General features: G+C 38.9%; 1 protein-coding gene across 2 annotated transcripts; it reads right to left on the bottom strand.

Moving 5' to 3' along the window:
• Positions 1 to 303: 303 nt before the first annotated feature.
• On the bottom strand, positions 304 to 22,490 carry AFM (afamin). 2 transcript variants are annotated; one of them, XM_080795536.1, is made up of 15 exons: positions 22,348 to 22,490; positions 18,564 to 18,612; positions 17,877 to 18,009; positions 16,753 to 16,964; positions 15,802 to 15,934; positions 14,914 to 15,011; positions 13,779 to 13,908; positions 11,005 to 11,219; positions 7,205 to 7,337; positions 5,718 to 5,815; positions 4,565 to 4,697; positions 3,369 to 3,592; positions 2,394 to 2,526; positions 1,115 to 1,176; positions 304 to 458 (listed from the first exon to the last, which is right to left on the bottom strand). In XM_080795536.1, exons 1-14 carry the CDS (start codon positions 22,433 to 22,435, stop codon positions 1,141 to 1,143), a joined length of 1,815 nt encoding a protein of 604 aa, XP_080651662.1. In that variant the 5' UTR covers positions 22,436 to 22,490; the 3' UTR covers positions 304 to 458; positions 1,115 to 1,140. The 2 variants fall into 2 exon arrangements, with proteins under 2 accessions (XP_080651662.1, XP_080651663.1); XM_080795537.1 differs by lacking the exons at positions 11,005 to 11,219; positions 13,779 to 13,908.
• Between the last annotated feature and the right edge of the window lie 5,166 nt (positions 22,491 to 27,656).

Genomic DNA, 27,656 nt, shown 5'->3' with positions numbered 1-27,656 from the left:
GGGTTCCATGCATTAAAAAGTACTTCGAATGATGTTTTATACATTGAAAACATTCAGTGGCAGTGGGTGATGCTGGGAGCAGCCGCAGCGGGAGGGCTGCCTGGCCTCAGCTCCCCATGCCCTTTCCAGCAGCAGCGAAAACAAGCGTCTGTGAGGATTCTGCCCACACCACTGCGGCTTCCCAGCCCCGTCTTCCCTGGAGCAGTGTACGTTTGCCAAGGGACTCTGATGCTGATGGAACAAATACATCCTGATTGACTGATTTTGTTATCAAGCTGACGCATGACATCAGTCTTTGAGACATAACTTTATGATGTTGTTTATTGCTCGCTACAATAACATGATTTCAGGTAAAGGTTACAGGAGAATCTTTTCACTGCATTCTTCTCAGAAAACAAGATCCACCGCAGGAAAGATAGGAAGCAGGGAAGTCAGTGTTCCTCTCTTTTCCCCACAACCTGGGAAGCAAAAATAGTATTTAATGTAACACACGAATGTGAAATCGTATAACTTGGGTGATGGGAAGTCATGTATACAGAAAAGTGTGAGTGGTAAGGATGTTGTGCTTTTTGTAGACCCAAACCTACTCCCTGTGGTGGTCCAGACCTCTCTTCCCAGATGCTGAACATCATTTGTTCCTAAAGTTTGTGTATGTGTCTTACCTAAACTACAGAGGAGAGAGCATCTTTTACATAGCTTTGCGACATCACAAACATAATCGCTTTTCACTCAGGAACACACTGTTGTGGCAAGACTCTTAGGCCAGGTTACTGAGGCCTGTCTGCCCATCATCAGCCCTCCTCTCCCTGTCAATATTCACAGATTTCCATGGCCTCTACGCTCTGGTCCAGACCGCTGAGTGCGGTAGCAGAGAGGCAGAGGACTGGGTCCCTTTGGCTCCTCGGAAAGCTGCTTGAACATCAAGAGAAGTGCTGCCACGAAACAGGCCACACAGAGTGGTAGAGACCGAGGGATGTGAGAGGACCGAGACGGACGTGTGAGGTGCAAGGCACATGGAATGAGCTAGAAACAGACACTGAGGCACCAGAAGGAAAAAGCCCGAGTGACCACATAAGCCACATGTACACTTGGCATTTGACTCAGCAGGGATTACCTTTGGTGGGTTTTATTTTGTGTTTCTCAAGCAGCCTGGCTTTTGGCCGCCACCTTGGGCCCCTGAGAGGGGAAGAAAAAGAAACAAAAACACATAGAAGAATTTAAGATATGATTATTTAAATTTGGAGACACATGTTGCCTTGAATTTTGGGAAGAAAAATTAAAGTAGTCCCATCTTGTAGACGGGGAGGATTCAATGAACACCCGTTCTTCAAGTGCCTTTTATGAACTGCCAGTGACCTCATCCCTCCCTTTCCATGACCTCAATGTACACACACACTCTGGTAAATGCTAGATACTGATTAACAACCTTGGATTACATTAAACATACATTGTAAAAGCTAATAATTTGAACCATACACACACACACACACACACACACACACACACACACACAATTCCCACAGACTAAGCACTCCCTTGGAAAAAGTAGAGGGCTATCCACCAGAATGAAGACTGGGTGTGAGTGTGCGTGTCTGTGACCAGGCAGGCAGGATATGAGGGGTACGAGTTTGCGTGTGCACGCGAATTGTGAGTCTGGGGTAGAGTGGGAGTTGCTGGGAATGAAATGGTGAGAAAGGAAGTTGGAAGTCAGGGAAGAGCTACTTCCAAGCAGCCATCCTCTGGGGCTGGCATTCACGCGTACCTGAGAATCCACTTGCCACTTGCAAGCTGGCAAGAGACGCCAGTCCCTGGAGTGAGAACACTCGGGGAGCACGTCTCTTCTCTTCCCCCTCACCACACGCACCCCCCACAAACGCCTCACTTCACACGCATGCATGTTCACCTGAGGGACGCTGCGGCAAGGCCCATGAAGGTGAGCCGGCCACCCCCTGAGAGACTTCGCAAACACCCTTCGTGCTCCCTTCTCTGTGGAGCTGATTACAATTTCCTTTACAAACCAGTCTGGCTATTTGTTTCATTAAACTAATGAGTGATTCAAAGAGAGTAAGGACCAAAGGTCTAATTCAAGGATAATTCAATGCCCGTCCTCATTTACAGATGGTGAAGTACAGTTCCGTGTAAGCTATGTGATTAAGACGGCTGGAATCAGAACCTGGGTTCTCCTGGCATCTTTTTCTTACACCGTGTGGTTACCAAGGAGACAGTGCCGAGGTCCTTCCACAGGGACATCTGCCTGGGACATCAGGCTCACGGTGCTCCCAGAGGCCTCAGGGACATTGCAGGGAGGAAGCACGGTCCTACTGGGAGTTCGGTTGCATTTTGTGTGACCAGGAATACCGGATGAGTTTCAGTGTGAAAAGCAACAGAACTACCTCTTCAGTAAAGCAGGCTTCAGGCTCCTCGGCTTTGCAACATTTCGCCACCACGTCCGTGAAGTCTGAGAGCAATGACCGCAGCGCCGCCTCTGTCAGTTCAGGCCCTCGCTTCACTACATTAACAAGAAACCTGGGGCCCAGAGATGCCAAACAGAATTAATTCAAGACTCCTTTCTTAAGCTCCTCTTCCCCAAAACGCTTGTCACAATTTCACAGGTCTTAGGGGGGACTTGACTTAGGGGGGAGTATAAAAAGTTAAAATAGTCCACTTCGAAGGAGTCTCCCGAAGCTTTCCTGTCCAACTTGTGGGATGGATTTCACGCTAACATTCTTCAGAGGGTGAGGTCATTATAAACAAAAATGATATAAAAAATGTGAACATAAATTACATATTTCTTATGTGCGTCCTGTGGGTTATGTGATTACTTTTGGTCTTTCTAGAAAATTCATTTTCAAAACAACCTCTATTCCCTTTTCCTCCGTAGCTGAATGCTGTTCCCACGGCACCTGATACAGATACTACCTAAATCCCCCCTTGAAGTCTTATTCTTTTGCATTTATAACATTGCCTGAGAAGACAAAAGTAAAATTCTTGTCCTTCTTAGGCCTTTCATTTTTTTCAAACAGGAAGCAAGATTCCCAGGGAAAATATCGATGACATTCCCTCAAGAAAGCCCAGCTCATTACGAATTGGCCTATGAGCCTTTTTGCTGGCTTCCCTCAGTCACGTTTCCAAATCACAATGTACTGGACACTCCACGCCTAGCCAAAGAAAAGACTAGCGAGGTATTGACTTACAAGCAACAGCCATAAAAAGGTCCTGGTGTTTTTCTGGACTGGAGAGAGTGGACAATTTGATGGAAGTAACAGGATTAGAACACCAAAATCAGATGTATTACAGTATACCTTCTCATTAACACATGATGTGCCTTCAGGCTGAAGAAAAAGATGAATGGAAGAGAATGTTTATACCTGTCTTTCTTCCTTTGGAGCTCCTCATTATGAGACTGACATAAGTCTGTATGAAAGACAAATAAATCCTGAGGCGTAGATGGAGGTCTATATGTTTTATCAGCTTCCAAGCCCTCAAAGCAGGGCCTTCTGAAGGCAAAGTTGGTTTTACAACAGTGGTCCACATCTGGGTTGATGGTCCGATTTTCATTTAGTCCGCATAACTCTCCAAGAACTAAATCCATCTGTCCCAGTGAAAGTCAGAATTTAGATATGAGTTTAAAACTTGAATAGAGTTTTGAAATATGGTTAGAAAAACCGTTAGATTATTGTAAGATGACTGTTAACTGTACTCAGAAAAACCCACGCACTTGTAAGCATGATACTACATACAAAGTAGAAGCTTGTGTTATAACAAAATGTCAAGCCATTGTAATGCAAGTGCTATAGGTTAATTTCTCGTTAGCACATATACAAATCTGTAATTATGAGCCCTAGAGAGCTTCAAAACAGCCAACTGAAACTGGCAGCCAAACACAGTGGCCCTCTGATTTATTCCTTTCCTAGGGTGTTCTAGGTTATCCTCTAAGATAATCTCCACCCCAGCCCTAAAGAGATACATCCAAGTTGTGACTGGGCAGAAGTATCAATTCTCTTACTAAGCAGGTGGGACAAGACTGAATTTGTAACATTAAAATCACAAAGTATCTTATATCATTCTGAAACATTTCCCCTAACAATTTACAAATAACAAATTAGTAATAAGAAGTAAGAGGGGGGCCTGGGTGGTTCAGTCGGTTGAGCGTCTGACTCTTGATTTTGACTCAGGTCATGATCTCCGGGTTTTGAGATCAAGCCATGCATCAGGCTCTATGCTCAGCCTGCTTCTCCCTCTCCTTCTGCTCCTTCCCTTGATCTCTCTCTCTCTCTCTCCCCCCCCCCATCTCTCTCTGTCTCTCAAAAATTAAAAAAAAAAAAAGTAAGAAAGATGATTTGGGGAACCCCCAAGAAAATATTTAATACATTCTCCTTTGCTTTTTAGGATTGTGATGCAGTGAGGCCCTTAAAAAACATTGACATTCCTTGCTCAACAAATGTTGAAAACCATGAAGAAAGGCATGTAACTGCCTAATTGCTATAGATCAATGAGTACGGTACAGCAGATGTCTTTTTTTTTTTTTTTTTAAGGAATAGTTAGGTACACGGGCCATGCTCACCAAATTGTCAACGCAGGCAAACTCTTCACTCAGTGTGCAGCAGGTGGCCAGAGCTGTCACCATTTCCTTGCCAAGAAAGGTCAGTTCTTCAGTGGAGAGCTGGGGAGCTATCTCTGTGATTTTGATAAGGTAGCTGAAAGAACATTTGTCTGTTTGGTTCTAAACAAACACAGATACCCATTTTCCCTTGTCTAACTACTTGAAACCCTAACTTTTCAAGGCTAGGGACAACCAAGGTAAGGACAACGTGAACCTCGGCTTTCTCATAAAATGACAGAGAACTGTCTCTTCACTCCCTATTTCCCCACACCCTGTCTCCTAGATTCTGCATTTTTGGTTTCCTCCTAATTTCATGGTAATCTGAGAAATTCTCAAATTTTCTCATCCTGTCTTACCTGGGCATATAGGAAATCCTGGACTAGGATGTAAAATATCTTGGCTAGTATGTAAAATTCTGCTTGAAATCCCTTGCACAGTAAATAATACTTTAAAGGGAAAATTTAATTAATAGATCCGTGTTGGAAAATGATAATCTAAGATGAAGGAAACATATCTTTAATGGGTTGAGTTTGAGTTCTCAGCCAACAGCCAGATTGCAGAAACAGTTATTTTTTAAGCTCTGTTTTGTTTCAAAGACTTCTGGCTTAAACACACACTATATTACCCTGGTAACTAATTAAGAAAATCCAGAATAAACTGTGTATCACTCATAATTGCTCACAAGAGCACTAAAAAACAAATATTAAAATGTTAAACAAATCCAAAATTATGTCTATAAGCTCAATAAGCTGGGTCCAAAATCTGGGCAAACCATCTTTTCCTTGGGAAATTGCAACAACCTGGAGTTTGCTCTTTCCGCCGCCTTCCTAAATGGGGCAGAATCCAGGGAGTCTGACGAGTTATTGACAAGAGCAAGTCCAAGTGAAAACTAAAACATTAGAGAATCAATGTTCTGGAATCTTGTATATCTTTCATTTCTAGCCTCATTCTATGACAGCTTGATGCACATTCTTGACTTTTGTGTTTTTATTCTTTCCCAGTTGATGGATTTTCCCATAACTAAAAGGCTGAGCTGAATTTTCGACACTTTGTGGCACTCTTTATCTTACGTATCCTTGTCACAAGTGTTAACCAACTTGAACAAGCAACTTACTAGTATTTCAAGTCATCTTTCCCCAAATTCTGGAAATGTTCACATTCTCGCTGTACTATCTTGAGGCTTTTCTCAGTTGTTTCGTTGAATTTGTATTCCTAAAAATAAGAACAATCATATTTATGAACATTTTCTCTAAAATGTAATCATAAGCTTCATGTCAACTTGTCAAATAGCTTTTATTTGTATAGCATTTTGAAACTATCATTACCATATATTGCTCACTAAATGGAGAGTAGTTTTCTTTATGAGTGGATAAGAATTTAAATCTTTTCAACTATAAATGCAGAGATGGCTTTTACTAAAATTTGAAACTCCAAATTTTTCATTATGATCCTGTACATTTTTTAGAGCTTTCCAGCTTGCAAAGTATAACTCAAACTTGTGCTGACAATGATCATATCTGATAATCACTTTCATGTGGCCAGAGTCGTCTCTCATCTTTACGTACAGGAAATCAGACTTATGAAGTTAAATATCTTGCCTACAATGACCCAGCTAGTCGATATTGCTACAGAACCTTTTTAGTCATATTTATCTTTATTTTATGTCTTCTTTTCCATCATTTAGAATTGGAACTTAAAACCCCCAATAATTGTCTTCAAATATTTGACAAACTCTATCTCCTCAGCATAAAATTAGATATCTACTAAGCGGCAACCAGAGAGAAAACTACACACCAGTGAATGGGTGTGTGGGATTTACTGCGCCTCCATATAAAAAGAGAATTTTCTAGCACTATGATTCATTTAAGAGTCAGGAACAGACAGTGGCAGAGCTAGTCTGAAAGTCAAGTTCTCTTGCTTCATTGCTCAAATATGAATGGGTGTAAACTGGCTTTTATGGTAAGTGAAAGCAATTTTTTAAATAAAGCAAAAGCAACACATATCAAATGAAAGGGAAACAAATCAGAAATGCCAAACAATTAATTTCTCTAATCCATCAGGAATGCTTTTGAGTTGACACTAAAACACACTAAATTCAGCAGGAAATTGGATAACGGGCATGAACAACTTATTCACAAGAAACTTATAACTACAATAGCTAAATCACATGCAGAAAACCTATGTTAATTATGACTATTTCTCAGTGACAGTATCAAAGCTTTCATTTTTATCTTTATAACTTCTGATACTTTCCTAATCATCTTTGACAATCATTTATTACTTTTATAATCATTAAAAAATCCTATATGGCTTAATAAAATACAGAGTACATAAATAAAGATCTAAATGTAAAATATTGAATGGGAAGATTTCTTCTTTTTGCATCAACACACAGAATTAGTAGTTCAAAACATTGTGCAGAAACCTAACACATTATCAGTCTTCCCAATGATCAGCCTGCACCAAATTTGAGGACACTCAGATGGGTCAATTACATTTCCTACTCCCTAGACTAGAGTAAAACTTTGATGTCAGTTATGAAGTGTTTCTTGTTAGGCTTTGTTTTGTCCAGTTCTGTGAGCCCAGAACAGTGGAACCTACTGCATGGCGGTAACAGTTGGGAGGGTTTTCTGTGTGGCAACACTCCTTCAGAAGATTCTCATACACCCCAGCAATTCTTAAAAGCTCCGGTACAGACAGTTCCAGATGTCTCCTTGAGTGTTCATAAAGAAACCTGTGATGTGTAAAATGTTTCTAGCATTAGACCTTAGAGAAAGAACAAAATATCAAATGTTGCTATCTCTTAAGCTAGTCTGATCTTATAACACTGAGTCTGCTTTCAAATGCTAATTTCCTCCTCCGGTTTGCTCAGGGAGTGATTTCAGAGTATATTTTGACTACAGGACATCATTTTACAAAGGTTCTCTTCTGTAGTATATTTTGAACCAACAGTGCCTTTACTTGAGAGGATAGAATGATGAGTTATTCTGAGTTAATTATTAGGAAGATTTACGTGTAAAACATCAGAAATAGTATATCATGCCACCAATACTTGAGAAAATACATAGTGAGTCTAATTCCGTTGGAAACTGCATTCAAACCTCCAACTTGAGATGGTGGAAATATGGCTTGCTCCCCACTCCAGGGCCATCTTGGGGAGAGACTGGGAAGCAGTTCTGCCCATAACTTCATCCCATCACTTCTCAAATATGGGAGTCACCACCCCTGGAGCTCTAAGTCATTGGCAGTGGTTTCCATGGCCTCAGTGAGATGCTCCAAGGATACAGGCTGTGTGATTTGGGGAGAAATGAGAAATCAAGTGGAAAGAGGCTAACACTTATTAAGCCCTTAGTAGGTGCTAGCACTGGATCGAGCTCTGGGGCAGAAGAGATAAAGAAATGCTACCTACCTTCTGGAAACACTTTTCTTGTTTAACTTCACTTAGTCCTCAAGATCAGTACTAATTTTTAGCTCAAGAAAGGAGGTCTCAGACTGGGGAAGCACCTTGTTTAATGGGAAGTATAATATGTGAACCCAGGTCTAGTAGGATGCTTACTTCATTCTTCTCTAAACCAAGCTGACTCTCTTTGCAGGAGAGGGGTATCTTCTCTAAGCACCAAGCTGTGCTCTTTACAATCGTCTTCATAATAAAATCTTATGGGGGCTCCTGGGTGGCTCAGTTGGCTAAACGTCAGCCTTTGGTTCCGTGATCCCAGGGTCCTGGGATTGAGCCCCACATGGGGATCCCTGATCAGCAAAGAGTCTGCTTCCCATTCTCCCTCTGCCCCAAGCCCTGCTCACTCTCTTTCTCTCTCTCTCTTTCTCTCAAATAAATAAATAAAATCTTTTAAAAAATTCTTATCTACTCATCCATTCAAAATAAGTTGTAATACCTCACAAAATTTCTCAATTCCAGGGAACTCTGCATCCCTTTTTGGTTTGCAGGCTTTGATTCTCCTGATTAATCTTGGTGTCTCTGACATTGTCTCTTCTGCTTCCCCACCTGCCACCTCAATCCTATTTGTGTGATATATTCCCAGACCCTAACACAACTGCATTTACCCTTCAGAGAATCAAGGGGTATTCTTAAAATCTGATATAAGCCATGGACCTTTCTACAGGAATGAAAAAAAAAAAAAACTGCCAACAAAATTTTCTAGAAGCATACCCTAGCCTGGAAACTCCATTGTGATCTTGTATCAAATGCCCCATTGTGATCTTGCATCAAATGCTGCACCTTAAAACTCTGTTTCTGGCTCAGCCTGCTCAGGGTTGCTCTGTGATTTCTCCTCAAACACTATGTTGTAACACGATGGTGATGATGATGATGACGATGGTGATGATGATTTAAAAAAATTGCTTCCATTCGGTGAGCACATATGCCAGATAGAAGTGAAACACACTAGCTCTAACATTTTGTTCAGTTTGAGTTAATAACCCCAACTCATGAGAAAAAATAGGACACAGTGGCTGGGTTCTAAGAGCGAGAGTCTGGAGCCAGGCAGCTCGCGTTTGAATCCTGGCCCCACCACGTATTATCGGTGTCACTTGGGAGCAAGTTACTTAACTTCTGTGTTTCCATCTCCTTACCTGTAAAATGAGGACAATAAAAGCATCCCAACAACAGAGGGTTGTTTCAAAAATTAAATTGGTTAGTAGATGAAAAGCATTTAACATTTGGTAAATTTCCCCTGATCTCTGTTCTCCAGAGTTCCAGGTTCACATACAAAATTGTCTCATGATACTTGGGACCACGTGGATGGACCTGGAGGGTATTGTGTCAAATGAAATAAGTCAGACTGAGAAAGACAAATACCATATGATTCCACTCATAAGTGGAATCTAAAAAAAAAAAAAATTTTTTTTAAAAGACTACAAACAAATGAATAAACAAAAAGTGGAATTAGACCTGTAAATACACAGGACAAACTGATGGCTGTTGGAGTCAGGAGGGATGGGCAAAATAGGTGAAGGGGAGTGGGAGCTACAGGCTTCCAGTTATGGAATGAATCCGTCACGAGAATAAAAGGCACAGCACAGGGAATCTAGTGAGTGGTATTGTAATAACGGTGTGTGGGATCAGAGGACAGCTACACTTGGTGATGAGCCTAGTATAATGTGTAAACTTGTCAAATCACTATGGTATCCACCTGAAACTAATGTAACATTGTGTGTCAACTATACTCAAGGAAACAGAAATTGTTTCATGGCCTTCCCAGTTAGTTACTTCACGTGTACCTCAAAGTCAGTGTCGTCAGATCCAAACATATTCTCTTTCCCACAAAACCTTCAACCCATTCTTCCCATCTCATTGAATCTGAAAACTACTTACCCAACCACCTAAGCCCCAAACTGGGATTCATTCCAGATGAAGTTTCTAAAAGACAAAAGTGATTTTGTCCTTCCTTATTCTTCAGTGAAAGCCCTTCGGTGGCATCTCATCACTTAGCACGCCTGCATGATCTGACCGCATGTACTTCTCACTACTCTCCTCTCTCACTGCAAATACCCCACACAAAGTCACAAACTCACCAAGTGGTTTTATACTTCTATCCATGATCTCCCCCTTCTGTCTAGATTACCAAAATGTCTTTAAGCACCTCTTCCCTATCAAGCCTTTCCAGGTTTCCCAGGTAGAATTGACCACTTCCTCCTCTGTCTTTACATTATGGATTACACAGTGCTATCAGAAATAAAAGGACATGTCATGCACTCATTTATTTATAATCTGTCTCTTCCCCCATGGCATTCCCTGTTAATGAAAGCTTACTGTGGATAAAAGCCCTGTCTAACCTCATATAGTGCCTGGATTAGGTTTCATCGCCAAAAGCCTGGAATGAATGAATATTCTTATATGAATTTTATGTATGACGATTAACTTGTTCTAGTGACCCAACCAGGTCTCAAATCCTGTCCCTTTGGCTCCAAGTCCACTAGATTTCCTTGAACAGCTGTGGAGTGGCCTACCATGGCAGTTCAGCCCACAACTTCTAGACCAGACCTCCTCTGGTTAAATCCTTACTCGGCCAGCTTTCAGCTGTGACCCTTCAACAAGTGACTTAGCTGTTCTGTACCTCCATTTACTTATCTGAAACAATGGGGGAACTCGTACTGGTGTCACATGACTGTTGTGAGAATTAAAACAGATCATCTACATCAGGTATCGAGCCCATTGCCTGGCACATATCAAGTACTCAATAAATGTTAGCCGTCCTGGGAATCACACAGTTGCATCTCCTTAAAATCAGGTGAAAATACCATAGTCTGTAACCATCATTTTTTAAAATTATGTGGTGCCCAATGATTCGAATGGTTCCCATTCCTTCCATCCAAATTAGCCAAAATAGGTCAAATCATAAGTTTCTGTTTGCCTTAGAAATTTCAGTATAGATTTATGTTACTCAGCCATGAAGATCGTTTGATTAGCATCTCGCTCTTCACACACATTTTCGCTTTCAGTAAATTTCGCTTCTCTTAGAGCTAAATCCTCTGGTCTATCGTCTTTATTCGAGGCAATGATGCACTCGCCACGCTCTGGTATTTTCTTTTCACAGCATTCTTTGATTTTGCTGGAGATGGAATCTTGTTTGGAACAAATATGGTTCATAACCTTGCTCTGTATGACAAAAGAATGAAAAATTACTTTATTCTCATCATTCCTTCAGGGCCGGATTTTCCTTCATAATGAAATGATTGCATACACAACCAACCATGAGCTTCACATCTGGATTTGCATCAACATACAAAATTATTCATCAGATAATTTGAAAATAATATTTAAATTTTGTCTTAATGTAATACACATGAACTTTTCACATGAAGGCAAGTTTTATTGCTGAAGATTTTAAATGATATAATTATGAAAATAGACTCTCCTATAAATTCCCATTTTATTGTTAAATATTAACCTTTTAAATACTTCACTCCTAATACCCTGATATATTGGCATTTTAAATTCTGTGTTATTTCTTTCCCTTTAAATGAAGGCCACCAAAGACATGTGACTAGAACATCTATAATCCTAGATGTCTTTTCTCGTGCCCTGGAACTATATGGCCAAGCACATAGGAGAAACTCAGTAAGTATTTCCTAAGTGAATAAGTACTCATAAGTGAATGACAAAAGGATTAACAAATGGACTATCAGAGCAACTACCAGATGACGACTCTCAAATGTAAGAAGCTATCCTACTCACTGTTACCATTTCCCCACGGTTATTATTAATTTGAAGCTATTCAAATTCCGAAATGATATACAAAACAAAAACCCTTACTGTATCCTCTCTCCACTCTTCAGCCTAATTCTGACCTCCATGGGAAATGGTGGGAATTAGGGAGAAGGTGAAGTTTTCTTATTTACACATTAGTTGGATAATTTGTTAAAAGCTGATCTGCCCCTCATCTCTTCTCCAGACTCCCCGGTATGAGTCTGCACTTTTTCCTTCTTTCCATTCCACTTTCACATGTACTATGTTGCGTTTCAGAAAATGCTGAACTATTCCAGGCCTCTCTGACTTTGCCTAAGCTGGTCTTCCTCCTCTTCTGGTGAACACTGAGGATGAAGGATGGGATAAAGCTCTGGGTTGAAGCAAAAAACGAGATGTGGTTTGTCGGCACCACATTTCCAACAAACCAGATAGAACCAGGAAGACAATCCTTGCAAGCAGATATACATTTTCCTGAAGGCCATCACTCTTCTGGGAAGCACATCTCTTTAATGTCTGGAATTCACTTCTGTTTTGCACAAACTACAATTTAATTCCAAATATCTCTCCGTGAAGGCATTATAAAGAGATATCAAGGTCATCCTACGATCTCTTAGTTTCAGCTCCAAGCTTCAGAGAAAAATCCTCCATTATATTCTAATTCAGTATATAACATTTAATATTATAAAACACACATTTCCATAACCAAACAATACAAAAATACTGAGTGAGATTGTTTTTAGTTGAAGTCCGATTAAGGACAAAACAATCCTTGGGGACATCTGTTGTCCACTGCTTGAAATAAAATGTATATCTCTTCATATTCTAAAAATCAAATTAACATACAGTTTTGCTGTGAATTCAAAAAAGTAAAACTAATTAAAAGTCACTAAGAAAAAGTCTCATTTCAACTAAGAAGGCAGGATTTTTCTTCTTTCTGTTTAAAGATTTACTTATTTATTAATTTATTTAACAGCCACAGGGAGAGAAAGAGAGGGGGAGAGAGAGCGCAGGAGGAGGGAAGAGAGAGAGGGAGATAAGCAGACTCCTTGCTGAGTGGGGAGCCTGGGGCAGGGCTTGATCCCAGGACTCCAAGGTTGTGACCTGAGCCAAAATTAAGAGTTGGAAGCTTAACTGACTGAGCCACCCAGGCACCCCAGAAGGTGAGATATTTTTAATGAAATTGTGTTACTTTTGTGTGCATGAACAACTTAAACTAAGTCGATGATATATTTACCAGTATATGCCCTTAGAAAATCACTTTAAGGAATAACATAAGAGTTATTTTAAATTAACATCTCCACTTATTTGACAAGACTGCTCTGAAATCGCTTGAGGAAACTCAGAGAAAGCAGTTCTTAAAAATATAATGGTAAAAATTGTTCTCTGAGTTTTACTACTTAATGTCTAATATCTCTAAAAGAAGATGTGCAATAGTAAAGAAGACTTCAATCTGCCTTAAGTGATTCTAAATTCCTAAAGTTTTATGGCAAACACTTTTAACTGTGTAAAATAGAATCTGTTGAGCAACCGCACAATAATCCCATGTAGAAAAAACCCTCAAAGTTTTATTTGCGCTCATTTGTTAATATTTTATTTTTTATTTCATTTATTTTACGTTATCATTTAACAATGTATTAATATTCTTTCTTAAGATGTATGTATTTATTTGAGAGAGAAAGCAGGGGGAAGGGGCAGTGGGAGAGGGAAAGAGAGACTCCTCAAGCAGAACCCTGCTGATCAGGAAGCCCAAAGCTGGATGCAGGGGAGGGAGAGGGGGCAATCCCTGGGCCCTGAGACCATGACCTGAGCCGCTGAACTGACTGAACCACCCAAGCATCCCTTATGAGCATTCTTGTTTCGTGTGGTAAATGAAGTAGCCACATATCAGGGCAACTCCAGAATTAAAAAAAAAAAAAAAAAATGGCTCCCCCAAATCACCATTTGCACTTGGCTCCAGAGAATATTTACCCTGTCACGGATACACTGTACGACATCCCCTTCACAGCATCCATCATACTTGGAAGAAACATCTTTTAGGAGGGAGATAAGTTCCTTAAATTCAATCCTGGGAAACTTTTGACTAAGTATAGCAACATTTCTGGAAAAAGAATTGATAAACCACTAAAACAACTCGAACAGCAAGTAAGGCAAGGGGGACTTCTTTGCTGGTAAAATATAAACCGCTGCAGTGAGAATTGGAACCCTTGTTTTATTCACAGATATCTGTACCAAAGAGCTGTTTGTGTGTGGCACAGCCTGCAGGATCACTCCGCAACTCTGAGGCTGATATTTTGAGTCCTGGACCAAGAGCAGGATAAAAAGCCCTGAGATATATATTCACCTCCATAATTTTTTAGAGCAAAACACATTTTTGTCAGGATCACAGCTTCTTGCTGTGAGTCCATGGCAGAGATAGATAATCCATCCCAGAACTCTTTCCTGTTGATCTATTTGAGATCTCGGAGTTTTTCTCAAGGCATTGCAATAATAGCACCATTACTAATTGGTCAAGATGATCACTGAAGATAAAATTTATCCTTTTAAAGTTATCTCTTAGTCATTAAAGTCAAAGACTGGGGGTACATCCCATCGACAGCACTTGGAGGTTTTTTTGTTTTTTTTTTTAATTTTATTTATTTATTTATTTGACAGAGAGAGAGAGAGAGAGAGATCACAAGCAGAGGCAGACAGAGAGAGAGGGGGAAGCAGGCTCCCCACTGAGCAGAGAGCCCGATGTGGGGCTCGATCCCAGGACCCTGGGATCATGACCCGAGCCAAAGGCAGGGGCTTTTAACCCACTGAGTCACCCAGGCGCCTCGCACTTGGAGGTTTTAAAACACTCGCTGGGAACTCCCAGACCAATTCAGATTCCCAACTAACCAAAGAATATCTCAGAAGTAACCCTCTTTCTCTCTAGAGTCTCTCCACCTCCCAGGTCTTCTCTCGTTCTTCTCTAATGTCCTTGTTCTAGGTTATCCATGTGGACTGAGAACTACCTCAACACCCATGGAGAAGAATAAAAATGAAAATTATCAACAATTTTACAAAAATGGGACACAGAGGAGAAAATATAAGCTAAGACAAGATTCATATTAAAACTCACATCAATCCTAAGACTTGCGGTCCAAACTTCATTAATGCCCCACAAACATTTTTTTGAAAAGAAGATGATGCTTTTAAATATTGTATGACAGGTTCTGCCTGAAGGAGAAAAAGAAAATTCTATTAAAGCAAAAACAAAATCCCACTATTCTCTTATTTCTTAACTATATCTCAACGAAATTTTCAAAATTAGCTCAGAAACAGAAAAATCTATGGGATTTTTTTTTAATTTATTTATTGGACAGAGAGAGATCACAAGTAGGCAGAGAGGCAGGCAGAGAGAGAGGAGGAAGCAGGCTCCCCGCTGAGCAGAGAGCCCGATGCGGGGCTCGATCCCAGGACCCGGGGATCATGACCTGAGCCGAAGGCAGAGGCTTTAACCCACTGAGCCACCCACATACCCCAAATCTATGGGATTTTTATCCTAATACATTTATATATCAAAAGACACATGCATTTGTGGCACATTGCCTACCTTCCTGATGACTAAATTATGCTTGGTAGGAAGGTAAGTGGTACAGTGTGCTGTGAGCTTGTCCATCTCTAATGGGATGATTAAATTTTATGGATAGCCAAAAGAGTTTGTCCAGAATAAAAGATAAATGCCATTTTTAGCCTAGATATTCACTCACTAGGGCTCTCTTCCAATTTACAAGGAAGACAATGCTAGAAGAAAGACCCTGGAAATAGGCGATTGTCTTTCAAGGGTCTCAAGTATCAAGAAATTTAGATCAGCAGCAGGTGGACAAAGGGTTGAAAACACCAGTGAACGTGGCAAGAAAAAGGCTGATAAATGGTAAACATCCCTTTGCTATAATTTGAGTTTAACTAAGGATCTACAGTGTGGGGTGACTCCTTATCATTTTAATGAAATAAATACAACAGTCACCTTTGTCCGGAAGCAATTAGCTTTTTCTTGTTCTTCACAACAGGTTTTAGTCATCTCCTCAAAGCGAGCAGCGATAGTTAGAAGCGTAGGGGCAAAAACAAAGGGGTTCCTTCTGGAAACTTCATAGATATAACTATAAAAGAAAAAAGAGGGAAGGAAGGAAAGGGCTTTAAAGCAGGAAAGAAATTTTTAAAAAATGGTAGACAAGGAATGGGAAGAAAAGGGAAGGGAATGGAAAGATAGGAAAAGACGAGAAGATCAAGTTAAAAAACCGAAAGAGGAAGGACTTCTCATTATGGAAGCCTTCAATATAAGGCAGTATTATCCACTCTCTAGTAAAAGTTTTGTCAATTAAGTTGCCAACCCCCAAATCAGAGTGATGATTACAGTTTTCATCCGGAACACTGAACTATGGCTGCTGCCGGACGATCATAGCTTTTCCTTCCACATTCAAAGAATAGCTACCTGTGCACATGCCATCTGAGATTCGGGGATTTTATTGACTTATGTTCAAATCCACTTGCAATTTAAGTTTCAGTGAGCACACCAGCTTTCCAGAAAAAGTCTCTGCTTCTGTAATTACTACACTATTGCAAACAGATTTTTTATAAACCCCCATTGATTTAATGTTTACAGTCAGTAAAAGCTGTACCTTCCCTTTGGGAAAAATAGATCATTCCCTCCAGGAGCAATTTGGCACGATGCACACACTCTGTTCTAGGGCTTACCACATTAGAAAAATATGTATCTTTATTGGAAGGAACTGGAAAGTAGATTTCATATCTTATTCATATTTATATCCTCAATACTGAACACAGAATGTGACCCACAATGCACACTGAATGAATTAATCCATCAATGAAACTAGCTATGTCTCCTTGGAAAAGATACTGGACTCAGCCTAAGAATAATTCTTCAGTTAGGTAATTCTACTGCTAAAAGAAAACTTACTTGTTTAGAAAAGATTCTCTGTTATTTTTATAAGTCTGGCATTTCTCTTCAGGATCCAGGGTAGGAAGAGGAGGCAGAAATCCTACATCAGCTTTCTTATTATGGAAGAAACAAAGTTTTCTTTCCAAGTCGACCTTACTGCAGCAGTGTGAAAAATTATGTTTTTGTGGCAGTCCCTCCAGAGCACATATATTTTCCAATAAAACATCATTCTGGACAATGGAAAAGTAAAAGACATCTTTTATTCATTGTAAAGTTTTTCAGCCTTCTGGGGTGACACAGTGACTACAATGAGCGATGACTGTCACCCTTCAGGAAAGAGACTCCAATTTCCCCAGTATTACCAATAAAGCATTGTTACCCACACCTGTGACAACCATCCCACCCTGTGGGGAACGGTTTCTACCCCATCCTGGCTCCCTTTAAGCTCTTACCCCTTCTTTGCTACTTACATTTCTCTTATATGACAGCTTTTTTTCCTTTTCTCTCAAGGTGGTAAGGTCAGAGTGTGACTGTGTTGGTAAAGTATTAGCAGTAGTGTTTCATAATAGTCTTCTAGAAATGCAGATAGTGGGGTGCCTGGGTGGCTCAGCCCATGAAGCATCTGCTTTTGGTTCAGGTCATGATCCCAGAGTCCCAGGATCTAGCGTCATGTTGGGCTCCCTGCTCAGCAAAGAGTCTACTTCTCCCTCTACCTACTCCTGCTCTCCCTATCTCTCTCAAATAAATAAATAAAATCTTAAAAAAAATAAAAATGCAGATGGTGACTCTATTTGGTAGTGGCCCAGAAAAGAGGATGTGACAACTGAGCATATATTGAGACAGGCAGCTAAGGAGGGCACCTCTGTACTTCTGTGCACGTTGTCAGACTATTGGCTGCCTCCCTGCCTGTATACCCATGGCGTGGACTGCAATCTCATAGCCAGTTCCTCCTGTGCACCGTGGTACAGAATTGCATCTCTCCAAGGAAAGTGCCTTATCTTAAATCCCAAAGTCAGGCAAAAAAAAAAAAAAAAAAAAGTGGGGGCATAAAGCATCTCTTTTTTTTATATATATTTCAAGCCAAAAATTCTCTGTGTAACAAATAAGCTTATTTGTTTAAGAAATACAAACAATTTACTTACAGCTGATTTGGAACACATTAGGAGTGTCCTGTCACCCAAGCATTTATCTCGATATTCCGTCATGGCGTTTACCAACACTTCTACTTCTTCAAAGGAGGCCTCCTGAATATGTTGAGCAAATACGATGATAGTGCTACAAGAGTCCGCACAGAGTACACGATGACCACCTGTAGAATTTCCACTTCGGTCCAACAAAAACTCATAGAAGCATTCACTTGCTGACCAGTCTCAGGAAATTATCGAAGTGTGATGGCTACAAATTTTACAATTTCTTGACAATTTAGTTGCCTTATGTGAATTTTATGAGTGATACTGTATTTACTTTTTAAATACAGCTTCTAGGGGCACCTGGGTGGCTCAGCGGGTTAAAGCCTCTGCCTTCGGCTCAGGTCCTGATCCCAGGATCCTGGGATCGAGCCCCACATCGGGCTCTCTGCTCAGAAGGGAGTCTGCTTCCCCCTCTCTCTCTACCTGCCTCTCTGCCTACTTGTGATCTCTGTCTGTCAAATAAATTAATAAAATCTTTTTAAAAATTTTTTTAAATTAAAAAAAATTAAAAATAAATAAATAAATAAATACAGCTTCTATTTAATGGAATTACTTTTGAGAAGCATTAACATTTCTGGACTATATCAGAGAAGATCATGTAAACACCATCATCATCAGAAATAGTTTAAGGAAACTCACATATATCCAACATTCTCCTCTATAAACTTCTGGGTGATACTGACATCATCTGAAAAGCAAAGATATATAGGTTATTATATATCCTGGTATTTGAGAATTTTCCCACCAAATAACCATACGTGATGCCTACATTTACAAAGTATAAAATAGAAAACTAATTGTAGAAAGTAATTTGGCATACTTAACAAGGAGAGAAGTCCTACAAACCAAACTTGAGATCTTAATCATAGCTTACTATGTACTCAAGAGATATTCATTAAGTTGAATTGGCTTGAATTAGTTTCAAATGGGCCAGACTCCAGATTTGCCATTGATGGCTCCCCAGTACAAGTGTCAAGTCCAAGCACCATTTTCATACTAAGTACTTATCACGTGTGACTAGGGAAGCAATATAAAGATTAACCGAGACGTGATGCACTGTCACTACAGGGCCCAACAAGAGATGCCATCATGTGCTAGTAGTCAGTATAGTTTATAGTGCTAGCTAGACACAGATATTTAGACAATCTCTGGTCTAGGCTAAAATCACTGATTCCCTCCCAAGGAGCATATATTAATCAGAGCTCACTTTATATTTGTCCACATAGACTACTTTTATGGAGTCCTTACTTTTGCAAGGTATTGTACTGGACAGTATGAGGCAATCAGTGATAATTAAGACATCTTCTAAGTACTCTCATAGTGCAAGAGACTTATGAACATGACCATCATTCAATTTAGAATGTACATGACATTCTAAAGGAATATGGGTAAGTTTATGACAGGAATGCTTTATGATGCTTGGGTGAGAAACCAGAAAAGGATTATAGCAAGAGTGGCATAGGAGTTGAGTCTGAAAAAATGTACAAGATTTCAGCCAGTAGAGAGAGAAAGAGGTTCATCTCTCTGTAGAGAGAATAATGTGAGGGAAATTACAAAGGTAAGAAATGTTGGGATGTATTTAGAGAAAGTCAATTAATCCACTTTCATGAGAGAGTGGGTCATAAAGAAGAGTGGAAACTAGGATAGAAGGAACTTGGATCCATATTTTGGGGGTCTTGCATATAAAGACCAGGAGTTTGGGCTTCAATTAGAAGCTATGAAGAGCCACTGAAAATGTTTATATAGAATATTAATATGATTATTTCATTTTTTATTGAAATATCATTAACATACAGTGTTATATTAGTTTCAGGTATATAACATATTGATTTGACAATTCTATATATTACTCAGTGCTCACCACAATAAATAGAGTCACCATCAGTCACCCATACAGCATTATTACCATATTATTGACTATATTTTTATGTTGTGCTTTTCATCTCCATGACTTATTTATTTTATGACTGAAGTTTGTACCTCTTAATCCCATTTATTTATTTCACCCATTCCTTCACCCATGTCTCTTTGGCAACCACCAGTTTGTTCTCTGTATTTATGAGTCTGGGTTTTTTGTTTGTTTATTTTTGTATTCTATATTCTACACTAAAGTGAAATCATATGGAGTTTGTCTTTTCAGTCTGACTAATTTCACATAGCAAAATACCCTCAAGGTCCCTCCATGTTGTCACAAATTGCAATATCTCATTCTTTTTCATGGCTGAGTAATATTCCACATATAACATCACCTCTTTATGCATTCCTCTATTGATGGACACATGGGTTGCTTTTATATTTTGGCCATTGCAAATAATGTTGAAATAAACATAGGGATACATATATCTCTTCATATTAGTATTTCATTTTCCTTTGGTAAATATCCAGTAGTGGCATTACTGGATCATATGGTATTTTTAATTTTTCAAGGAACCTTCATACACTGTTTTCCACAGTGGCTGCACCAATTTACATTCCCACTGATAGCGTATCAGTGTTCATTTTTCTCCATATCCTCGCCAACACTTACTATTTCTTATCTAATTCATATGCAACCACAAAAGATCCTGAATAGCCAAAGAAATCTTGAGAAAGAAGAACAACTGGACATATCACAATCCAGATTTCAAGATATACTACAAAGTCGTGTAATCAAAATAGTGTGGTACTGGCACAAAACAGACATACAGATCAATGGAACAGAATTGAAAGCCCAAAAATAAACCCACATTTATATGGTCACATATAATACGTGACAAAGAAGGCAAGAATATACAATAGGGAAAAGAAATTCTCTTCAATAAATGGTGTTGGGAAAACTGAACACTACATGCAAAAGAATGAAACTGGACCTCTTTCTAACATCATACACAAAAATAAACTCAAGTGGAATAAAGACCTAAATGTAAGACCTGAAGCTATAAAATCCCTAGAAGAAAACATAGGCAGTAATCTCTCTGACATCAGGCTTAGTAACATTTTTCTAGCTATGTCTCTGAAGGCAAGGGAAGCAAAAGCAAAAATAAACTATTGAGACTATATCAAAATAATAACTTTTATACAGAGAAGTAAACCATGAACAAGATTAAAAGGCAGCCTACTGAATGGGAGAAGCTACTCGCAAATGACATATTCAGTAAGGAGTTAATATCCAAAATACATAAAGAGCTTATACAACTCAATACCATAAAACTCCCATGCAGTCCAAGTAAAAAAAATGTGCAGTGAATCTGCATAGACATTCTTCCAAAGAAGACATACAGATGGCAACAGATGCATGAAAAAATTTCCAACATCATTAGTCATCAGGGAAACACAAATCAAAACCACAATGAGGTATCACCTAATATGATTATTTCTATATGCTAAGAAATACTGGCCAGGTAGGGGTATATCTAATATGCAGGGAATTAGAAATAGACACAGTGCCTGACAAAGAGAAAGTGACAAGAACTATTTGTCAAATAGATGGGTGGGAGAATGAATGGTTGGATAGGGGGGAAAAAAAAGCCCATTAGGGGACTTTTGCAATTGTTTTCTTAAGAAATCAGCAAGACATGAATTCTGTTAGGAGTAATGGAAATGTAAAGGAAAGCATAGATAAAAAATATATTGAAGAGACAAAAATCTACAGGGTTTTTGAAGAAGTCATTACAAGGGGTAAAGGAAAATTCAAAAATGACCATTCTTTGAGCCCTGTGACTGGTCTCACTAGCAGGCACTGTGGGGGTTTGAAATTAAGTCAGACACAGATCACATCTTCAGGCCACTGAGATGCTTATGGAACTTTTGTGCAAGTTACCAAAAAGTCCTTCATTCATGCCAGAGCGATTACAAAAGGACACCTCCTCTATACAACTGTAGTTCAAAATATTCCCCCTTTAGGAAGAAAACATATAAGTTTTCTTCCCCAGGCTGACACTGCCTTGGCCAGATTTATCAGTATGTACAAACTTTAGGATATCTATAAAATATATAAATATTTTGATATTTATATATAATATAAAAGGATCTTGCATAGGTTTTTACCACCTAGTTGGGAGATACGTTGGACAACCAAAGAATATAGAAAAATCTCAACTCATATCTTGTGTCCCACTGTTAACATACACTAAATACATTTGTAAGAAATACTAGTATTTTCAAATCCAAATTATATATCCCAGCAACACTTTCTATACTGCCATAAAGCTGGTGACCATGTGCTGGGTGGGATAACCACTATCTCTGTCCATAGATTGGGTAACATGACCATGAAAATACAAAATTTGGGAAGGTTAGTTCAGGACAAGTATGTGACAAGTATATATAAGCTCATGAGAGTGGGGGGAAAGTGAAAAATTAAATGGAAATAAAGCGAGGTTAAAAAATAAGAAATTATCCCAACCTAGACATTTCTTAACTAATACACAAGTAAATTTCTTACCTACATCTTGAGGCTGTGTGGGTAGGGTTAGGGATTCAGGCACAAAGAACAGGAAAACAACAAAACCTGTAAGTTTTAACTGTTTCATTTTTTTTAGAAATCACATTCACAAAAGAAAGCAATGTAACTGAGGAAGATCAAGTTTTTATATTATTCTTTGACACTATTAGTAAAAAAGTAACCTGTTTAACCTATTTCTCATATACCTCACGTTGGATTTTTATTTGATCACCTGCAGATTTTTTTGCTAATTATTAACTAAGAAAAAAATTATCTCTGTGTTTTACTGGAAAAATCTATCGAGTTAGAAAAAAAGTCCACAGGTTAAGTATGCACAATACCTAATCAAATAGACAACCCCCCCTCAAAAATCTTAAAACTTTGCAAACGCTAAAGTAAAAGGGACTAGAACAAATAATTCACCAAAGAGAAAGCACAACTAGAAAGATGCTAGGTTTCATTAGAAATCAAGTCAAAGGAAGTTAGATTTTAAAAAGTATGCTTTTTATATACCTGATAGAATTAGAAAAAAGAAAATAATTAAGATGTCTAATTCCAGAAAATGTATAGTAAAACAAGTCTCATAATCAAAGCTTTTGGAAAAGCAGATTATCATAAGGACCAATAGTCTTGAAAATATTCATATTATTTGAGCCAATCATTCAAATTCTGAAAATCTACGCTAAGAATATAATCCTAAATATGGAAATGTTTCTAAGTATGCCTAGTAAAAGGACCTGAAAACAGTAGCAACCAAGTAGTAAGGAGCATATTTTGTGTCCACATTTTGGGTTCTAAATACAGTTCTCTAAGGATTCTGAGCTTCTCAGAAAAATAAATAATTCCAGACCTGGGACATGAAAAATAGAAGATGAGCTGAGAATATGGTGCCAGAAACTAAGGAAGTACTCAAAAATTGATGGGGTCATACGCCAAAAAGTTAAAAGCCAATGGGACAATTTGACATCATAAATAACGACAGGAGTGCATTATAACCCATTATGTTTTTGAAAAAGTTTTTAGGAGTTTTTGGATCTATATCCACCCAAAATTAAAACAAAAGTAGGGAAAGGAAAAACCTCTTCTCTACAGAAGAATGCCAACTAATAAATGTAGCTAGAAACAAAGCATCATAGTTCATAACACCATAGTGTACAGTCAGCAGTGATATAGGTATGCTGGGGGTTACTATTAGTCTTTGTAACTAACGAATATAAAGAATGTTAATAACAGGGGAAATATTTGCTACATAATATTTGGAGAAAGAATAGAAACTAAAATTGTTTATGTTATGTGTAGACGGTGGTAATATGAGTGGACCTATTACACCAAAAGAAAGGGAGAGAGAGAGAAGAGACTGGAGAGAGAGAGAGAAGACAGAGTATGTTATGGGCAATCAAGAGAGAAAGATAGAACCGTTTCAAATAGCTATCTATACACTAGGATAATTCCAAATAGATCAGACGTTCAAATGTAAAAAGGAAGAGCAAGCAAACATAGAAGTACTGGAAGAAACACAAGTGCAGTGGGAACATTTTTTCTATGATGTGAAATCCAGAAACAGTAATAAGTTCAACTACATAAAAAGAAATTTCAAGATTTTACATGGAAGAATGCTGTAGGCAAAGTCAAGTCAGAGGAAAAACCAACAAATGATAGCCGCGATCTATATCATACCAGGAGCTCTGGAAATTTGAGGAGGCAAAAAAAAAAAAAAAAAAGACCAACAATCTGATAGAAAAATAGTCAAATGATCTGAGCAAATAATACACAAGAAGGAAAAAAAACTAAAGGGTTTTAAACATAAAAAAAAGATTCTCCTAATAAGAGAAATCACATCTGGCGCACCTGGGTTGCTCAGCGTAAAGCCTCTGCCTTTGGCTCAGGTCATGATCTCAGGGTCCTGGAATCGAGCCCCGCATCAGGCTTTCTGCTTAGCGGGGAGCCTGCTTCCCTTCCTCTCTCTCTGCCTGCTTGTAATCTCTGTCTGACAAATAAATAAATAAATCTTTAAAAAAAGAGAGAGAGAGAGAAATCACATCTAAACAACACCACAGCAGCCTGCCTCATTTATACGACTGGCAGGAATCTAAAAGTTTAGTAACATTCTGTGAGTCTAAAACTGGGGATATAATTCCTGTCATCCATTACCCATGGGAATGCGAAATGGTGGCAAAGATCTACAGAGAAGAATTTGGCGGTATCTAGAAATACATGCATTTGTCCCCTGAACCAATAAATTTTCTAGTAGGTACTTATCCTAAAAATACACTGCTAATATTTCTAAATGACCGAAGTACTAGGTTAGTCATCGTGGCATTATATGTAATAGCAAAAGATTGGAAATAATTCAAATCCCCATCAATAGAAGTTCAGTTAAGACTATAATATATCCACACAAAGAAATTCTATGAAACTGTTTAAAAGCACTGAAGAAAAAAACCTTATGGTTTTTTCTTCATATGGGATGATCATATGGGGTGATTGCCAAGAATATGTTTTTAAGTGAAAAAAGCAAGGTATAGAACAACATAAGGAGGGGCACCTGGGTGGCTCAGTGGGTTAAGCCTCTGCCTTCGGCTCAGGTCATGGTCTCAGGGTCCTGGGATCGAGTCCGCATCAGGCTCTCTGCTCAGCTGGAAGCCTGCTTCCCTCTCTCTCTGCCTGCCTCTCTGCCTACTTGTGATCTCTCTCTCTGTCAAATAAATAAATAAAATCTTTAAAAAAAAAAAAGAACAATAAAAGGAATGTGTTATGTCTCATGTCACAAAGATAGAATGGTGTCATAAGAACATATTTAAATACCTACTTGCTTAGATAATAAAAATAAAGAACAGAATGATGAAACTAAGAATTAAGAAAAGCTGTTATCTGTATGAGACTAGGGTAGATGGCATGTCTAAGTCAGTTCAGACAACTATAATGAAAAGCCATAAACCGGGTTGCTTGTACACAACAGAATTATATTTCTCACACATCTGGAGGCTGTGGTCTGCACCAGGGCACCAGTGTGGTGCGGTTCTGGTGAGAGCTCTCACAGGCTGCAGACTGCTGACTTCCGCTGGTATCCTCATGTGACAGAAAGAGGGTTATCAGGGTAATACTGGCCCCATAGACTTAATTGGAAAATATTCTCTTCTCTTAATTTTCTGGAAGCATTTGTGTAGAATTAGTATTATTTCTTCCTGAAATGTTTAGTAGAATTCACCAGTGAAGCCTGAAGTTTTCCTTGTGGGAATGACCTTATTTTAACTATATTTCCATTGCTTTAATAGCCATGGCAATAATTAGACTCTCTGGTTTTTCTTGACTAGGCTTTGTTAGTTTGGTAGTTCATGGCATTTTCCCATTTCCTCTAAGTTGTCAAAGTTATTGGCAAAATGTTTTTCAAAGTAACCTTTATCATTTTAACCTCTAAGGTGATGTCTCCTCTCTCATTCCTGATATTGGTAATTTGTCTGTGGTCTTTTTTTTCCCCCTGATAAATCTGGTGAGAAATCTATCAATATTATTAATCTTCTCAAAGAACCAGCATGAGATTTCATTTATTTTTATGTATATTTTGTGTTTTCTATTTTGTTGATTTCTGATTGGATCTTCATCATTTCCTTTCTTCAACTTACTCTTACTTTGTTTTAATTTGGTCCTTTTTTTTAGTTTCTGCAGGTGGGAGCTGGGTTCACTGTTTGAATCTTCCTTTTTTTGTAATTAATGTGTTATAAATTTCCTTTAAGCACTGTTCTACTGGCATTCCACAAATTCTGCTATGTTGCTTATTTTCATTCAGTTCAAAGGATTTTTTTTGTTTATTTTATTTATTTATTTGACAGAGAGAGAGCTCACAAGTAGGCAGAGAGGCAGGCAGGGGTTGGGGGGGGAGCAGGCTCCCCGATGAGCAGAGATCCCTATGCGGGGCTCGATCCCAGGACCCTGGGATCATAACCTGTGCCAAAGACAGAGGCTTTAGCCCACCGGGCCACCCAGGCACCCAGTTCAAAGTATTTTTAAATGCCCCTTTTATTTTCCCTTTGATTCGTGAGTTCTTTAGAAATGTATTATTTAGCTCATGCACCTTTTGGGATTTCCAGAGATCATACTATTATTCATGACCAATTTAATTCCATACTATCAAGCAATTCTCTGGAATCTCTCCACTCTTTGAAATCAGCATCACAGGGAGAAGACAAATTCATTTTATGGAAATCCACCAGTGCTGGGGAATTGGGAGATGGAGGAAAGAAGTTGGAAGAGCTAATTCAGGTTGGTCTATGTCCACCTGTTTTCAATAGTTTGTCATCTGAACACTTTAGTCCTAGCCTGATATTATGCTGTGGACACCAGGCAGTCTGGGCTACTGCTTCTGATTTATGGCAATGGGGCAAGTTCTTTGCAATTTAGCATACAGACAAGAGCACAAGTTAAAACCTACCCCTTCCCCAAACTCTCTTACAGTGTTGGTGGGAATGCAAACTGGTGAAGCCACTCGGGAAAACAATATGGAATTTCCTCCAAAAGTTAAAAATAGAACTATCCTACAACCCAGCAATTTCACTACTGGGCATTTACCTAAAGGATACAAAATACTGATTCAAAGGGGTACATGCACCTCAATGTTTATAGCAGCATTATCAACAATAGCCAAACCATGGAAAGACCCCAAATGTCATTGACTGACAAGTGGAAAAAGGAGCTGTTTTATATAGTCAGAGAAAAACAAATACCACATGGTTTCCCACATATGTGGAATTTAAGAAACAAAACAAATGAACATGGTGTGGGGAGTGGTACAGAGAGAGAAACTGAGTCTTAACTCTAGAGAACAAACGGATGGTCACCAGAGGGGAGGTGGATGGGGAATGAGTGAAATAGATGTTGGGGATGAAGGAGGGCACTTGTGATGTATGGGTGTTGTATGGAAGTGTTCAATCACTAAATTCTACCCCTGAAATTAATATTACACTGTGTGTTAACTAACTGGAATGTAAATAAAAACATGAAGAATAAAGAAGGAAAATCTATCCCCCCGCCCCGCCATCACCTACCCACCCTCTTTAAAGCCAGCTGCCCTCAACTGCTACACGCACCAGATCTTAAAAGTCTCTAATTTCCTCAGTGGTTTCTCATGTTTTTATATTAATTTCTCAGACCTATGTTTCTCCTTCCCAGTATGAACTTTAGAAGATGGAGCTAGCCGCCCCTCTAGTTCACCACGTTATTTAAAAAAAAAAAAAATACAGCCCCTGGCATGTGAGATTCATGCACATATCCAGCAAATATTTATACAATGCTCACTATGTTCCCAGCCCTGT

The sequence above is a fragment of the Martes martes genome (assembly GCF_963455335.1).
Source record: "Martes martes genome assembly, chromosome: 2".
NCBI lineage: Eukaryota > Metazoa > Chordata > Mammalia > Carnivora > Mustelidae > Martes > Martes martes.
This window is presented reverse-complemented; position numbering and strand designations above follow the sequence as displayed.